This window comes from Ovis aries, chromosome 2 (genome assembly GCF_016772045.2).
Source record: "Ovis aries strain OAR_USU_Benz2616 breed Rambouillet chromosome 2, ARS-UI_Ramb_v3.0, whole genome shotgun sequence".
In the NCBI taxonomy this organism is placed as follows: Eukaryota; Metazoa; Chordata; class Mammalia; order Artiodactyla; family Bovidae; genus Ovis; species Ovis aries.
The window spans coordinates 223506892-223524448 of record NC_056055.1 but is presented as its reverse complement, the minus strand read 5'-3'; the positions used below and the strand labels follow the sequence as shown (position 1 = coordinate 223524448).

General features: G+C 39.4%; 1 protein-coding gene across 4 annotated transcripts in view; it reads left to right on the top strand.

Moving 5' to 3' along the window:
* Nucleotides 1-17557, top strand: part of EPHA4 (EPH receptor A4) — a 177115-nt gene that overhangs the window by 145796 nt on the left and 13762 nt on the right. Inside the window, exons 15-18 of one of the 4 annotated variants that reach the window (XR_009599650.1) lie at nucleotides 2301-2494; nucleotides 5440-5595; nucleotides 5944-6858; nucleotides 12893-15400. Coding sequence is in view for 2 of the 4 variants with exons in the window: in XM_060411342.1 (XP_060267325.1) it covers nucleotides 2301-2494; nucleotides 5440-5595; nucleotides 5944-6058 (465 nt within the window). In the remaining 2 variants the exon portion in view is untranslated. Of the gene's footprint in view, nucleotides 1-2300; nucleotides 2495-5439; nucleotides 5624-5943; nucleotides 12479-12892; nucleotides 15401-17557 lie in introns of those variants that run through there. The other 3 variants (XR_009599651.1, XM_060411342.1, XM_027965236.3) reach the window with 3 other exon arrangements.

Here is a 17557-nt window from a genome sequence, read left to right as displayed (position 1 = left end):
CAACCCAGGGAACTAACCTGCATCTCCTGCATTGGCAGCTGGATTCTTTGCTACTGAGCCACCAGAGAAGCCCTCAAAGAGGGAATAGTGTCTGTATTTACTTATTTAATTATTGTATGTTTTACGCTTGTGTTTATTTCAGTTGAGAGCAGCAGCCAAGTGCTCATAAAAGCAGAATATCTAAAGATGTCATTTTTCCCACCCTAAATAAATATTTTAAGACTTAGTTTTGACAGTTTCCGTATTATATTAAAACAATTTCATTGTTTTAAACTTTTAGTTGTCTGCCTTTATCCATGTAAAAGCATCTGAAGCCGATTCACCCTCACAAATATTATTGATCTATTATTCACATGTATTTCTCTGTGTTGAGTCTGTGTAGAACAGCAATCAATAGGAAATGTAACTGGAGAATTACTTTCATGGGAGAATTCATTTGGCATATGGTGAATGGAGTCAAAGTAACTGTTAAAAATATGTTAAATTTATCAAGTTTTTCATCAAATTTGTTTTAATCATCTCTTTCCCCCCAGCCCCCAGCCCCAAACATTTAGCAGTAAACTGAGAAAATATGCTTTGTTCACCCACAAGCCATCTTCCAAGCTGGCAGTGGGTAGGAAGCTAGTGAAAGAATACTAAGTAGTCTGAGGGTTTATAACAAATTGTGTTCACCTGGCGTCAGCCCAGTGTTGCTCACATTCCCATCAATTCAATGTAAAATGTTTTCATCAAGTCTAGAGTCAACACCATGCACCTGGAAAGATAAAAGAAAGTCAAAGGATCAAACTGACCTAATATCATTGCCAGAAATAAATAGAAGCATGTTCAGTAAATTAGCATATAGAAGTCTGCTTTAGAAGGAGTAAATTAAGATTAATATGGTAGAAGGTTGGCAAAAATACATGGGAGAAAAGGATTCAGAGGGCTTAATAAATCAGAAGATAATTGTTACATGGAAACAGTATCCTGGTTAAAAAGAACCACAGAATACTGCTGTATAGAAACTGGACCCAACTGAATTGATTATTTTCTGTTGAAGGCTGATCATTGAGCAGTAATCGACGCACCACAGGGGAACTCGTCGCTACAGCCAGAGCCAGTTTCACTAGGAACTATCATTTTGGGGGAGTGGGGGAGGACTGATTTTAAAACAAATAAAACTTTTAAACATCCTCAAACAAAAGTACCTCCAGAATCATATAGAATACTAATAAACAAAGCTTATGAGTAGCCAAGAAATTAAGAAATAATTCCCCTCTTTAACTTTGGCAGGAGGCTTACCATCATTGTTACTGGGAATCACACCCTGAAGAACAGGGGTTTAGAGAAGAGTCAATGAGAAAAATATTGTAATATCTGTGAAGATAATTAGAAAAGTCAGAATTATGGGTGGCAATTGTCACATACCATTATAATTGCCTTCCTTAGATGTGTCAGGGTCCCCTTAAAATATAAATCCCCCAAAAAAGGTTTTTAAATTATTATTTTTATATTTTTTAATCTAGCTATTAGCACCTTTAGCAGGATCAGCTGAGACCAAGAAAGAGACACAGAATTGATAAATTATGTATTTTGGTCTTCCCAAAGTAAAAATGGTGGGGCATCTGGAGGAGCTGAAGAATGTGCTAATTCAGAGAAGTAGTGTCTTCTGAACTGGAAGATGGGCTCTGATATTGACCCATCAGCTGTCTGAGCAAGAGGACATAGACATGGGACTTCCCTCATGGTCCAGTGTTTAAGATATGCTTCAAGGGGTGTGGGTTCCATCCCCGGGCAGGGAACTAAAATTCTGCCTCTTATGCAGTGTGGCCAAAATAAATAAATAAATAAATAAATAAAAGAGGACACAGGCTTAAAGTGAAGCAAAAGGACTTGCATTTTGGAGGCATCCTAAGGAATGTCTTTAAAGCCTTTAACTAAGCTAGAATCCCTTTTGCTAAGATCATTTAGCTGATAGAAGAACAGAGAAGGTCATTGCCCTTGGGTCTCTGGGGGCCAGGCCAATACCATGTAGTTGGTCTGATTGGGTTCTAACCACCTTGGAACCCTGATGCATCTTCACTTTGGAGTTCCTGATGGGTATTGCCTGCCCTCATAGCAACAGCTGGCTTCCCTGCCCTGCTGCCAGCAATTCTCAGGTCCAGCTCTGGCTTCTGTGAAAGAATTGGAGCCATTCCCATGCTCAAGCTTGCTGGCAGCTTAATGGACAGGCAACTTGCTGAGCAGGAGGGTAAACCTCTAACAACAGATTGCCTGGCAAACTAACATACCATTCTGTGGGTTTTTTTTTTTTTTGCTAGGTGATTAAAGCCATCGAGGAAGGCTATCGGCTGCCCCCTCCAATGGACTGTCCCATAGCGCTCCACCAGCTGATGCTAGACTGCTGGCAGAAGGAGAGGAGCGACAGGCCAAAATTTGGGCAGATTGTCAACATGCTGGACAAACTCATCCGCAATCCCAACAGCTTGAAGAGGACAGGGACCGAGAGCTCCAGGTCAGCCCTGCTTCTTAATAGTGACGTATGAAAGAATACCTCAGTGGTGGCACGCAAGTGGTAACTCACTTTAATTTCTGGCTTTTAGTCAGAGGCCACGTCACAGCCGTCTGCAACCTGGGTGGCCTCTTCCTCCTTGAGTGGAGTATTTCAGGTAGTTTTCCGTTCGTCATTTTGAAGAGCCTTGTACCTGTCAGGCCTCAAACAAAAGTCAGAAAAACAAATGTTTAAAAAAAAACAACAAAGGAAAAGCTCAAGTGCTTATTTTGTGAGACTGGAACTGAAAACTTGAGAGGGATGAAATGAACTTTTGGAAGATAGTCAGGCTACTAGATGCTATATTTTGAAAGGGGAAGAAACGTAGGAACAAAAAATAAGGATTCCAAGACAGCTCTAAGTTGAGTTAATAAAATGTGAATTGAGGCAAGAGATTCACTGGTTTTCGTTCTTAAAATTGCTCTTTTTTGAGTCTTTCAAGAGGAGAAGGAAACAGGATCAAGTTACAAACATGCAGATGAATATTTGAGAAAATAGTTACTTCACTGGAAGGGGCCTCCCTGGTGACTCATAGGTAAATAATCCACCTGCAAGGCAGAAGCCTCACAACATGCAAGTCCGATCCCTGCGTCAGGAAGGTCCCCTAGAGAAGGGCATGGCAACCCACTCCATTATTCTTGCCTGGAGAGTCTCACGGACAGAGGAGCCTGGCAGACTACAGTCCGTAGGGTGGCAAAGAGTCAGACGTGGTTAAAGCGACTTAACACACATATATGCACTTCATTGGAAAGAGCGAAAAAGAAGCATTTCAGTCCAGAGAGAAGATAAAGATACTGCAAGTGACCTAAAATAAAACCTCCCATCATTTCTGGCCTATTTTTGGTTCTTCTCTTCCCCAAGAGGATGAAAATAGATGATGCTAAGACCTCTTTTCCAGGTGTAGCTAGTTTCTTCTGTTCCAAGGTAAACCTCCCCCGCCTTTTAGATCTCCAGCTCCTGATCCCATGTAGTTTGTCTGAAGGTCCAAGTCCAGCTCTTTGGTACTTGAGGCTTCTCCTGGTAGCATGCTAACTCTGTATAGTGCTTTGCACCAAAAGGCAGAACAAATTGAGTTATTGGATACACTTTTCTCACTTCTGAATTTTTCTCATTGATAGTACTTACAGAGCTTTGATACTTCTTACTGCTTGCTGATAATGGGATGTAGTATAGCGTGGTATGGGATTCAGCACAAAATTATGTGCTGAATGTCATGGTGTTCCACACAGAGCACAAAGGCTTCCAGAATAAGCTTAAGAATGACCCTTAGAATTAATTAATACTGAGTAAGGATATTTTCATTCTAAGCTCATTTTAACCTTGTCAGGTACCTAGTGCCTCCATGTTGCTCTTCTACTGCTCTTGGTTAAAGTTAGAAGTAAATGCAAACTATTTTTTTTTGTCCATTAACAAACATTCCTGGTAAACATGCAACACTAATGTCTCAGACTCTATGTGGCCATATTTGTTACTGGCTCAAAATTGAGGAAAAAATGAAATCTTGAGTATTCTTACCATAAAAATCTGCAGAATATTACTTGAAAAATTCAATTTAATTAATATAGTGGACAAAGAGAAAGGTCATAAACAAGCTATTATTTGGACAGAACTGATTGATAAAACAAGTTTTTGTTAATATATAAAATAGAGGTAATACAAATCAAAACAACTTAGGGAAAAATTAAAATAAAAATGGATTGGATTAATTCTACTATGTAGAAAGTTAGGCCATTAGATAGGCTTGATTTTTTTTTTTTTAACAAGAAAAGGATTTTTTTTGGTTGAAAATTCAGGATGATAATATAATTCTGATTTAGATGTTCATGTTCAAGGACAAGGAACAGGATGAAAATCAGATCAAAATGTTAAGAGCAACCACATTCTATAATTTCTATGGAAAGGAAGTTTAAGAAAATAGAATTTAATAAGTAGCAAGGTTACTATGCAGGAAATTGTAGTGAAGGTGTATAAAATACCCTATTAATGTTTATCCCATGTTTATTAAGTAGGTTGATGATCAAGATGACTGTAATTCACTTAATAAATATTTTCCATGAATAGGTTATTTATTGTTTATGAATCTCATGAAGGATGACAGATCACTTACCTTGAACTCTAGTTGCTCTTGATGGTGATCTAATGTAAAACACCTGGCCTGAGAAATGCATCAGCTAATAAATAAGTTAATAAGAAGTGCTTAGAATTTGTTGAAATCATTCCTTAGGAGCCCCAGCAAAGGAAGACGAGACGCACATTCCACAATCCAAACAGTGATCAAAGTGGCCATTCTTCCTGCCAGTCTTGGCACACGTGCTGGTCAGGCTGGGTTGATTAAAGAGGGGATTAACTCCCTGCTGTCCCGTTTGTTTGAATGAACTGAGCCTTCCTGCGAACCTGGCTGGAAACATGCCGGACTTGAACTCTCAGTGTTCTCTCTCCTTCCATCAAGTCTGGCAGGCTGCAAGCTCTCAGTTTTCCTTACTTATCCTTCACTAAGGTTTCCATAGCTGCTGAACTAAAGTCTGTGATACTCTGTCCTGGCAGGGACTGTCTACAAAGACTGAGCCAGTTTCAGCAACAAGGGCCGCCCCCACCTCCCACCCCCCCCCCAACCTTTGCCCCAGGCTAGGTTGTTAAAAGACCTGTTCTGATCCTTAATGCATTAAGAGGTCCACATAAAACAAATGCAGGAAATGAAGTTCAAAACAAGTAGGGTGATTGAGACATGCTTTTGCAGCTTTATGAAATTAGGGTTGAAAAATAACATGACGATGTTTGTCGCTGGTGATTCTATCTATAGTCTGTTCTTGGTACTTTGGTTCCCCTCCCCAGTCTTGGACCATCTGACTTCTGAGTCATGCCATCTCACTGATAAATTGTCTGTCTATACTTTCCCGTTCCATTTCCAGACCTAACACTGCCTTGCTGGATCCAAGTTCCCCTGAGTTCTCCGCCATGGTATCAGTAGGCGATTGGCTCCAAGCTATTAAAATGGACCGATATAAGGATAACTTCACTGCTGCTGGTTATACCACGCTAGAGGCTGTAGTGCACATGAACCAGGAGTAAGTACTCAGCGATGTAACACAAAGGGTAAATCTAGATTTAATAGTATTTTCCTTTCCTTTTTTTTTTTTTTTTTGCTTTGAGCTGCATAATCATCATCCTCATTTTTTTTTTTAAAGAAAACTGGAATGCCTTTCATTTTGATTGATTGAGTATAATTTTGCACAGCCTCTATAAAGCACCTACATTGTTGCATTCAGTTACTTAATTAAACACTTTAATACACCTGCCTTGTTATGCTGTATTAATTGTGGCTGATTCAAATGTGTGTCTGCATGAAGCCCGGAAGAGATTCTCAGCCCTCATCATATCTTCCTCTCCCTCTTTTTTTCTCCCCCAACTTACAGTGACCTGGCCAGGATTGGCATCACAGCTGTCACACACCAGAATAAGGTCTTGAGCAGCGTCCAGGCAATGAGAACCCAAATGCAGCAGATACACGGCAGAATGGTTCCAGTCTGAGCCAGTATTAAATAAACTCAAAACTCTTGAAATTAGTTTACCTCATCCATGCACTTTAATTGAAGAACTGCACTTTTTTTACTTCGTCTTCGCCCTCTGAAATTAAAGGAAAAAAAAAAATCTGCAGCGTTGCTTGGTGTACAGATTGCTGAAACCGTGGGGCTTACAGAAATGACAACCGTCATTTGAATTAGACTTGGAACAAATTGTTTCTCAGAAGTACATCCGTCCATCACTAATCTGTAAATTACATGTACCTATATAAATAGACCACCGCCTCCGAGTTTCAATGCCGTATTTGCTGCCAGACGCTGAGCTTCTCTGAGACATCCTCGATCGTCTCTTCATTTGGAATTACAACCGTAGTATTTTGTTTGTGGCATAAACTACAGTCCATTCTTCTTTCACTGGAACGAAGACCGTGCCCAGGACCATTTTTTGAAAGGACCCAGTTGTGACTTTTAAGGCTTGGTTCGTACAATGGATAAAACCTAAGTGAACGTCATGTGATTCATCAGTGTTGCTGCCCTGTGCTCCAGCCACTTGGTGGATTATGACAACATGAGGGGCTGGAGAGAAAAGCAAAGTGTATTTTAAAGTAATAATAATAATAAATCCCAAACACCGTACCCTCTTCCTGGGCAAACCAGGGGCTTTGGGCCCGAGGCTGTGCCATATAAGTCTTATTTGGGAACTCTACAAACTTATCGTAACTACCTTATGGATAGTGGATTGTGACAATCTTGTGTAGGGAACTTTCATACTTTCCTCCTTTAAAGAAGCAAGCCCAGATCTACAAGGTAAGACAAAAGAACCAGCAATGAGTCTTTCTCTAGTGAAAGTGTTTTTTAAACTTTATCTTATTTGAAACACTGAGCAGTAAATATCTGTCATGCCTATCAGGTAGTTTGGGTTGAGATTTCAATGGGAGAGGAGACCCAAAGTAATATGGCTTCTCTCCTGTTCTTCCAGGAAGAAGTGAAATAGAAACCATATGAGGTCAGGACAGCATCTAGACTTCCACTGGCTGTGCTTTCTTTCATACTGTGTGGGTCCTCTTGCCCTTTGGTGCCCTTCATTCCTGCCACAAATGGTTATTGAGCATCTTTTGGGTACTGGGTAATAACCTCTAACCTTATTGACCTGCATGTGTTCCATTCTTTGGAGAATTTTTTTTCAGTTGAGGAGTTCTGGAAGGTCTTTTCCATTGGTTTCATTTCCTGGCGTTTTTTTTGTTTTTTTTTTTTCTTTTTTGAGTATTTGACATGTAACATACCCTTTTTAAAATTTAATTTTTTTATTTTAAACTTTAGATTGGAGTATAGTTGATTTACAGTATTGTATTAGTTTCAGATATACCAAAAAATGATTCAGTTATATGTATACATGTGTCCATCTTTTTTTCATTCTTTTCCATTATGGTTTATCACAGGATGATCAATATAGTTCCCTGTGCTATATAGTAGGTCTTTGTTGGTTATCTATTTTATATATGCATCCGTTCGGTTCAGTAGCTCGGTCGTGTCTGACTCTTTGTGACCCCATGAATTGCAGCACGCCAGGCCTCCCTGTCCATCACCAACTCTCAGAGTTCACTCAAACTCATGTCCATTGAGTCAGTGGTGCCATCCAGCCATCTCATCTGCTGTCATCCCCTTCTCCTTCCCCTAATCCCTCCCAGCATCAGAGTCTTTTCCAGTGAGTCAACTCTTCACATGAAGTGGCCAAAGTACTGGAGTTTCAGCTTTAGCATCAGTCCTTCCAGAGAACACCCAGGACTGATCTCCTTTAGAATGGACTGGTTGGATCTCCTTGCAGTCCAAGGGACTCTCAAGAGTCTTCTCCAACACCACGGTTCAAAAGCATCAATTCTTCGGCACTCAGCTTTCTTCACAGTCCAACTCTCACATCCATATATGACCACTGGAAAAACCATAGCCTTGACTAGATGGACCTTTGTTGGCAAAGTAATGTCTCTGCTTTTGAATATGCTATCTAGGTTGGTCATAACTTTCCTTCCAAGTAATAAGCGTCTTTTAATTTCATGGCTGCAATCACCATCTACAGTGATTTTGGAGCCCCAAAAATAAAGTCTGCTACTGTTTCCCCGTCTATTTCCCTTGAAGTGATGGGACCAGATGTCATGATCTTCGTTTTCTGAATGTTGAGCTTTAAGCCAACTTTTTCACTCTCCTCTTTCACTTTCATCAAGAGGCTTTTTAGTTCCTGTTCACTTTCTGCCATAAGGGTGGTGTCATCTGCATATCTGAGGTTATTGATATTTCTCCCGGCAATCTTGATTCCAGCTTGTGCTTCTTCCAGCCCAGCGTTTCTCATGATGTACTCTGCATAGAAGTTAAATAAGCAGGGTGACAATATACAGCCTTGACGTACTCCTTTTCCTATTTGGAACATGCTCAGTTACTCAGTCATGTCTGACTCTAAGCGACCTTATGGACTACAGTCTGCCAGGCTCCTCTATCCCTGGAATTTTCCAGGCAAGAATACTGGAGTGGGTTGCCATTTCCTCATCCAGGGGATCTTCCTGACCCAGAGATCAAACCTGAGTCTCCTGTGTCTCTTGCATTGGCAGGCGGATTCTTTACCACTAAGCCACCTGGATAGTACTGTGTATATGTTAATACCAAATTCCTAATTTATCCTTTCCCCACGTTTTCCCTTTGGTAACCATGAGCTTGTTTACAAAGTCTGTGAGTCTGTTTCTGTTTTGTAAATAAGTTCATTTGCATCATTAATTTTAGATTATATATATAAGCAATATCATATGATATGTGTCATATTTTAGATTCCACACATAAGTGATATCATATGGTATTTTTCTTTCTCTGACTTACTTCCATGTTGCTTCAAATGGGCATTATTTCATTCTTTTTATGGCCAAATAGTGTCTCATTGTATATATTCATCCATTCCTCTGTCAATGGACCTTTAGGTTGCTTCTACACCTTAGCTATTGGCACCAGTGCTGCTATGAACATTGGGGTGCATGTTTCTTTTTGGAGTGTGGTTTTCTCCAAACACATGCCCAGCCATGTTCCTGTCCTGCTCCAGTGCCTCCAATACCAAACTAGATCAGCTGGGAGAGACCTGTCTAGATGGCAGCAGTGAGACTTGGAAGTCACCTTGACCGATTCATTATTAGAAAGTGACCAACTAAAAAATCAGACTTTTCACCCATCAAGCCCAGTAGCCTTAGGTACCTGTGCTTTAATTCTAGAATTTTCTTCTTAAAACACATGAATTCAAATGATTATATTCATTCCTAGAAGCAAATAGCCTAACTTTTTTAACTGGACGGATTTTAACTTTCTAAACTCTTCCCTTTTATCACTTTTAAACAAGAGCTTGGTTGATTTTAATGACCTTTTTCCCCCCTTGGTTTTATCCTGAAAGCTGTTTCTTAAAGAGCAAGAAATGTTAAATTTGATGCTGTCAAATCATGACAGTTTAGTAAAAACCTTTTTGCAGCATTAGTTGTAAAAGCTTTTCTGTTCAAAAGGAATGTGAAATTTGTTTTTTAAACTACTCCAAGAATTTTTGTTTTATCACCACTTTTGCTGAAGTTTAGGAGTTCTGGATATTCATGTTAAGAGCTGACAAATGTGAGGGAGATCACTTGCTTTTTTAAAAAGAAATTGTATACTTCTTTCCTTCTGTAAAGCTGTGGGGTATTTTGTTTTCAATTCCCATAGTCCAATTCAAATAAGGTGGCATTATAGTGTTATCCTATGAGTAAAAAGAGAATGTTACCTTTCATACATTGAATAATTAAAAGTTTTGCTTTCTTACAATCAACAGCTTAAGACTTGAGGTATTTTTCTAAACATAGTCAAAACAATATTTTTATATTTTTGAACTTTTTATTTTGTATTGGAAACTGACTAACAATGTCGTGATAGTTTCAGGTGAACAGTGAAGGGACTCAGCCATACATATACATGTATCCACTCTCCCCCCAAAACCCCCTCCCATCCAGGCTGCCACATAACATTGAGTAGAGTTCCATGTGCTATACAGTAGGACCTTGTTGGTTATCCATTTTAGATATAGCAGTGTGTACATGACTGTCCCAAACTCCTAACTATCCCTTCCCTGCTGGCAACCCACCAAGTTCGTTTTCTTAATCTGTGAGTCTCTTTCAAAGCAGAATATTTAAAAAAAATAAAAAGAGTGTGCCAATTCTAAAATATCCTAACACGTTAATGTTATATACTGTGTGGGAGTGGATTTGTTACATCTCAGCAGGTATGTTGGCAATGTTCAGATGTGAATTGAGAGAAAAGTAGAATATGAAATTCATTCAAAGGTTGCCCTCTGAATCTTAATTTTGACACATTGTCTGAATTTGAGTCCAGGCCAATGGAAGGGCCCCAAAATGGCTAAAATAATATCCAGTAACAGTAAAAGTGGAACTCCACTGCTTCCAGGAAGCTACCCACATTGGAAGAGAGATTAAGGACAATAGGAGTTTGTATTATTTCTCAGGGTGTGGAGCCAGATTCTGGCATCCAGACAGCTTAGATTCCAAAGCCAACCGCAATGTTGACACTGGGAAGTTTCTTTATAACTCCGTTCCTCCACCTGTAAATTAGAGATAATGACACTTCAATAGAAACACCTTTCCCAACACATGGTGTTGTTGTATATATGTCATGCTCAGATGCAGAACACACTGAACATCATAGAAGAAAGGTGTATTCTTCCTCCAAGGTGTCCCAGGTGTTATTCACCTGTCTTTCACTTGTGAAGCCAAATGTTTTGTTGCAACAGGCCACAGCAGGGTGAAATGAAGTTCAGTGGTAGGGAATCATCCAGGTGAAGCTTGTTCACTTGCAGTGGGTTTATGAGGGTTTGGGGGTAAGTGTGTATCTATACAAAAGGGGGAAGATCACTCCTGTATTATTCAGCCTTAAAATGTATGAAATCGTTATTTTATAATTGGAAAGAGTGAAATGGGCAAGACCCCACTGCAATGAAAAGAACTGGTTGGTAAAGACACTTTGATGTCTTCATGAATGACTCAAAGGAACAATGCTTTTGTGTATTTAGTCACCATGAAAGTCACATCTTTCACTCCTGATCCCACACAGACCACATGCTTTGTCTGGTCTCTGTTCAAGCAATTCTCCGCCATAAAGAGGTTGCTTGAATTCAAAGAAGAAAAGGTTTATTTTTCTCCCTCTCATTCTGACATCAACTAGATATGTCTCCACATTCCCACACTTCTCATTTCCAAATCCTGTCCTTTTCATATACACACTGAGTTTCCAGATAGCCTACTTAATATTACAAATATATTTACATCTAGGTATTTAGTGAAGAAGGAAGTTGGCAGACGCAAAGGAGATGTGTTTTTGAGACAACTCTCCTCGAAGGGTGGGGTTTCTAGGAGTAAAAGAAAATCACCTTAAAAACGTGCATATCCCTAAGGAGTTTGTTATTCTCCATTACAGTCTTTAAGGTCAAATTTGAGTCCACTTTGTCCTTCATGTAAATAAATAAATACATATCTGTCTGACAGAGTTACTGGCTTCCAGAGGAAAAAACAGTACAAAAAATAAATCTGATCCTTTTTCTTTCATTTTTTTTCATAATTGTCAAAAATAAATGATGTTGATAAGTGGCTTGGCAGTTATGCCCTTACCCACATTTATAACTTTAAGAAGTAATATCTATCTGAAAATTTTATAAGAAAATTTTGTTATTCTTTCTCCAAATATTTTCTGCAAGTTTAAATAATGGTCATTTACCACCAAGAAACTCAGTTTTATGTATCTCCCTCCTACAATAAACATGCACATATACAAAACAAGCAGATAAATGGGTTTGATAAAACAAGGGCAATTATCTGTCATGAGATGCATTTTGGTCTTAATTTTGCTGTACACTTGAGGCCAGCAACAGCTTAACATGACCACTGTGTTTATAGTCCAATTAGCAGTCTTGTTGGAAAGTTATCAAAAGAAAAGAAGAGGAATTGTTTCTTTTGGTTTAAGTCAATTCTTTGACGACCGAGAGGAGAGTGGTTCCATTGCATTGTGCCAGCCTCATTGGAACCTAGGTCAATAGGGCAGCTGTGGCTTATTAGCTCTTGGTGGACTTCAGTCTCAAGACCTCCCTCACTGAACCCATGGCCCTGGGTCTCCTCTCTCTACCTGTTATGTGCAGATTACATGGATCCTTTACTAATCAGATATTTCATTAGAAGTCACTTTCTCTTTATTAAAAATACCTAATGCTTTTTATTTCATGGTTGGCATTTTTTTTTTCAATCATATTGTTGAATATTGATGGATTGGGATATTCCCAGATGTGTCCCAGAATACACCAGTTTCCTCTTTGGAAAGACTGGGACTTTTTAGAATAATACAATGTGCACTCTTTCATTAACTCTAAGTCCTTCTTGCACAAATGAACTATAACAGGTCAGAATTTTTATTGCAAAGAAAAACTGTTCCCATAGTGGGTAAAGCCTGGCTGTAGACTCAGACTGGGTAGGTTCTAATTCCAGCTCTGCTACTTCTGAATGTATGAGCACAAGCAGGTTGTTTAGCTTCTCTGTGGTTCCATGTCCTCATCCATATAGCAGGAAAGTGAATAGTATCTTACTCAGAGTTGTAATGATTAAGATGTTAATAAACTTTTTTGTTGTTTTTATTTTATTTTATTTATCACTTGTCAGAAGAGGAAAGTGAGAATTTATGGCCTCCCTCCTGAACTCCTTACCTAGTCATTTCTGTACTTACATGGATTGACAACTGGCTGGCAAGATCAGTTGCTGTTTTGTCTGAAGTCTTGTTCTTTTCTCTACAGGGAGTAGATTCTGCTATCTTGGTCTCACAGCCCTTCCTGTTGATTACAAAGCCCACAGGAGCAAACAAAACACACCCTCCTCAATTCCTCCTGAACGTATTTCTTCTGCTTCTACTATGACAGTTCTGGAGCAAAGACACTGATGAAATGATACTCATTGATGAAAAGAATATGTTTCTGACTTTCAAATTCTCTTTCCTGGTGAAAGAAACAGCAGATATTCAAGCTTCAGCATCTGTTCTCCCATTGCACTGAGGAATGTCCTGTCTGGCAGCACCAACTCTGCAGAGCCCTTGTTCCTGAACTCCTTCGGTTTTATTTATATGTATCTCCATATCTCATTCCTGTACGTCCCTGCTGCATTGGTGTGGCAGCAAATGACTGAAGGCTACAGGTTTTACCATGGACACCAGGTCAGGTGCCACCACGCAGAACAAAGCCAGTTCCCATGAGCTGCCTATGATATGCATTGCTGAAGTAACGTTATACCCAGGGTGTGCCATCACAGTGATATAAATATATTTTTTCCTAGACTAACTATGAGCTGACTATCTCTTTTGATGTGTGTACATAGGTGTGCCTGTGTGTACGCGTGTGTATGTGTGTATGAGTATATAACCTCATGCTTAGAACTGCCTGTGAATGTTGTGGAATGCTACCCATGGAGGGGTCTGGTTTGCCACCTGTTCTGAGATGAAGAGCCACATGAGACAGCGGGCCTGGAGACCGTGCCCCGTCCCCTTAGAACAACAGCCAGGAAGCATTAAATGTCCTGTATCTATACGTGTATTTTGTAGCAGCCACCCTAACCTTAATAAGTCATCTTACAGCTTTGGACAGAGGCATTTTCACCTTAGTGGTGGAGTGATTTTAGAATTTAAATCCATGCAGGTGACAACCCAGCATTGAAATCACATATTCTGATTGAACTCCTCATCTGAATCACCATTTGCTTGGTGGAGGGAGAGAAGGGGATGGAATTTGTCTGGTACCCCCCAGTGGAATACAAGTAGCCTTTGTTTTCCTGCATAAATGGACTTGTTGAATGCGAAGAAATATATGCAATTCATATACTTTCGGAGATGAACGTAGATGTGTGTGTCAGCTTCGAGATGATGTGTCCTGGATTAATACTTTGTCTCCCAGTGTCACAGAAAAATACATGCCAGTGACTCTTGAGGTTAGCATAGTTGGGATGAAATGGCCTCAAGCAACTTCAGGTTCCCAGTGTACATGGAAAGTTCTGCTGTTGTGAATATGCAGCTAACTTCTCTGGCCCTCAAAGGTGCATCAGCCTCCTGGAATTTGAGGTCCAGTGTGTGAAGATTCAGTTTTGGTCTGATACATATTCCAAACTCCAGCCAACATACTGCCATTTTTCATAATCGGAGTGGCTGCCTTGCTTATTCTAAGCTATGGTTGCAGAAACTGCGGCCATTTGTATAAGCTATAACATCAAATCAGGGAAAAATGGGGAAAAAATTCTGAACCCTATGTTGTTGAATAAGTAGAGAAAATCATCAATAAATATTTATTGCATTCTGACAGGGTGTATGGCATTGTATTCTCATAACTATGCCAGAGTGACAAAGTTAATTCACCCCTTTTGGGGGACTTTAATATATTTTTAAAGGGATGTGCCTATGCATTGATGCCTGAAAAAAATATGTATAAAGAAATGAGGTTGAATCTCTGAGCGGGTTTTCTTTCCCCAGAGGCCAGGGCAGGAGACCAACTTCAGGGGCTGTATCTGGCCCCAAGAATGAATGCTGCCCTAGTGAACGCAGATGCTATGTCATGCTCAGACGCTAAATCATTAGGCAGCATTAAGCTGTTCCCCTGCACCAAATTAAGTAGCTTCACCATGTGTTTGCTGGCCCCAAATTATTTTTAACAATCTTAAGAATGAAATACTTTGGTGTGTTTTACAAAGTTATTTTAAAGAAAGGTTATGCTTGCTACATTGCTGGTGTGTGTGTTTTTGAGACCTCTTGTATTCAATCTGTGAAGGATATGTGTATTAATCCATACACACTTATAGCCTCAATATTTGTCTGAAGACACTTAAATTCTGACAAGGAAAGGAAAGTTCTAGAAGCAATATTTTCACTTCTTAAACATTCTCCAAACAACATCAAGCATTGATACACACTGAAGAGTGCATTTATTTTTTGTATCACTCCAAGTATGTTGGAATATGCAAGGACTGTGGTTAAAATTAGAATGTATAAGGCATATTATAATTTAGTTCATACTGAAGAAGAAATTACAGAACAATGCTTGGATCATACATTTTCCAAAATTTGAACAATCTCTTGAGTTAGACATAGAGATTTTCTATTTTGTTTTAATTTGTCAAGGTATTTTTCTTCCCTTCATGAACTTTAGGTACACATAACTTATGTCATTTATTTATGGTCTTTTATACCTAGTTTGTAAATTGTAAAATAGCAAACTAAATGCAAAGAGTTTGCATTTGAAAATAATAAAGTAGTTGCCGTATACAAACGTGGAATCTAGTTGTCTCTTTTCAACAATTTTTACTGCATGCATGATGTTTCTAAATTACTTACTTGCTGGTTGTCATTTGGTTAGAACACAAAATCTTCAATTCTAAGCATACTTATTTAGAAAATAAAAAGCATTTTGACATCTAAATGGCCCTTGCGCTTGAGAACAACTTATTAGAAATCTAACTTAGATTCCGTAAGATCCTATATCCTATTTAATTAAGACCAAACTTTGCTGGGAATTCAGGCTGCACCTTTTACTCATCATACTAGGGCATGTGTCCTAATTTCCCTGTGCCTTTATTATTATTATTATTATTATTTTTTTTTGTGGAATGGCAATTGCAATGCCAAGAGCTTTTATAAAGACTAAATATATTAAAATGTTAGCACAGTGTCTAGCCTTTAGCTAGAACTCAACAAACAGTAACTTTGATGAGGAGGTGCTAGTGATAGAAATTGTCTTTAAAATTCCCAGTTCTGTACCCTCTCTGATACCATTGCTACTGATCCAAGTGACCAGCTATGTGTCCTTACCACAGGGCTTTATTCCAGAATCCACAGACCCTTGGGGCTTCCCTGATAGCTCGGTTGGTAAAGAATCCACCTGCAGTGCAGGAGACCCCAGTTCAATTCCTGGATTGCGAAGATCCTCTGGAGAAGGGATAGGCTACCCACTCCAGTATTCTTGGACTTTGCTTGTGGCTCAGCTGGTAAAGAATCCACCTGCAATGCAGGAGACCTGGGTTTGATCCCTGGGTTGCGAAGATCCTCTGGAGAAGGCAAAGTCTACGTCTATCCACTCTAGTGTTCTGGCATAGAGAATTCCGTGGACTATATGGTCCATGAGGTTGCAAAGAGTCAGACACAGCTGAGCAACATTCACATAGACCCTTGAGGTTACACCACTGGAGCTCCAAGTTTCCAAAAGTTTTCCTAAAACATGGTGCAGGTTTAATGATTATATGTGTGTTATGATGGGGAGAACATAAATTTCATCAAATTAGTGTGGAACATATGAATATGAAAGGCCACAGTTTTAAGAATGAATGTTCTCCTCATGATATTATTTCATTCAACAAGCTACCATTGACTAAGCCTCTGTTAACTGAAAATCAGACTCAAAGACTTGTAATAAATTAAAATCCTGGGTGAAGCTGGCTTCAGAGAGCAGGGGTGTATGTGCCTTTTAGTGTTAATAGTGACATTTTAAAACATGGGCTTTGAAATGAAAAGAATCTGGGCTATGTCTGGCTACTTTGTGTTTATTTCTTACTGAAACACCGATCTAGAATCAGCTTTATTGAAATGTAGAGCAATTGGGAATGTATTTGTGATTGTAAAGAGACTAGGCTTGACATTTCCTCCACAACTTATTTAACAAGATAGAAAAGCAACTGGTAATAGAAGATATGTCTTCTCTATATGGAGACAAGGGCTTCCCTGACTGCTCAGCGGGTAAATAATCTGCCAGCAATACAGGAGACACAGGAAATGAGGTTCAATCTCTGGGTCGAGAAGATTTCCTAGAGGAGGAAAGTGGCAACCCAATCCAGTATTCTTGCCTGGAAAATCCATGGACCAAGGGTCGCAAAGAGTTGGACATGACAGAGCGACTGCATACGCATATGGATATAGAACAATATAGGTAAATAGACATTTTATGAGAAAATGGTTCATGAAGTTATGGAGACTGAAAAGTTCCACAGTCTGCAAATTGGATATCCAGAAAGGCCAGGGGTATAATTCAGCCCAAACTCAAAGGCCTGAGAACCATTTGAGCCAATGGTATAAATTTATGTCCAAGGGCAGGAGAAAATGAGATGAAATGTCTCTGCTGAAAGGGTGAGGCTGGGAAAAGAGGAAGGTGGGGATTCCTCCATCCATATCCTGACATATTAGATGATACCCACCCATACTGGGGAGGACATACTGAGTCCACTGATTCAAATGTTAATCGCAACTGAAAACACCTCACAGACACACCCAGAAATGATGTTTAATCTGGGCACCCTGTGGCATGTCAGTCTGACACATAAACTTAACCATCACATCATCAATATTTTCCCTTACATTTTCTTGAACGAGCTAGTAGAGTGCCACATGCAATCTTAATAATTTCAAGATTAATTTCAGTGTAAGTGTGTTGTGGGAT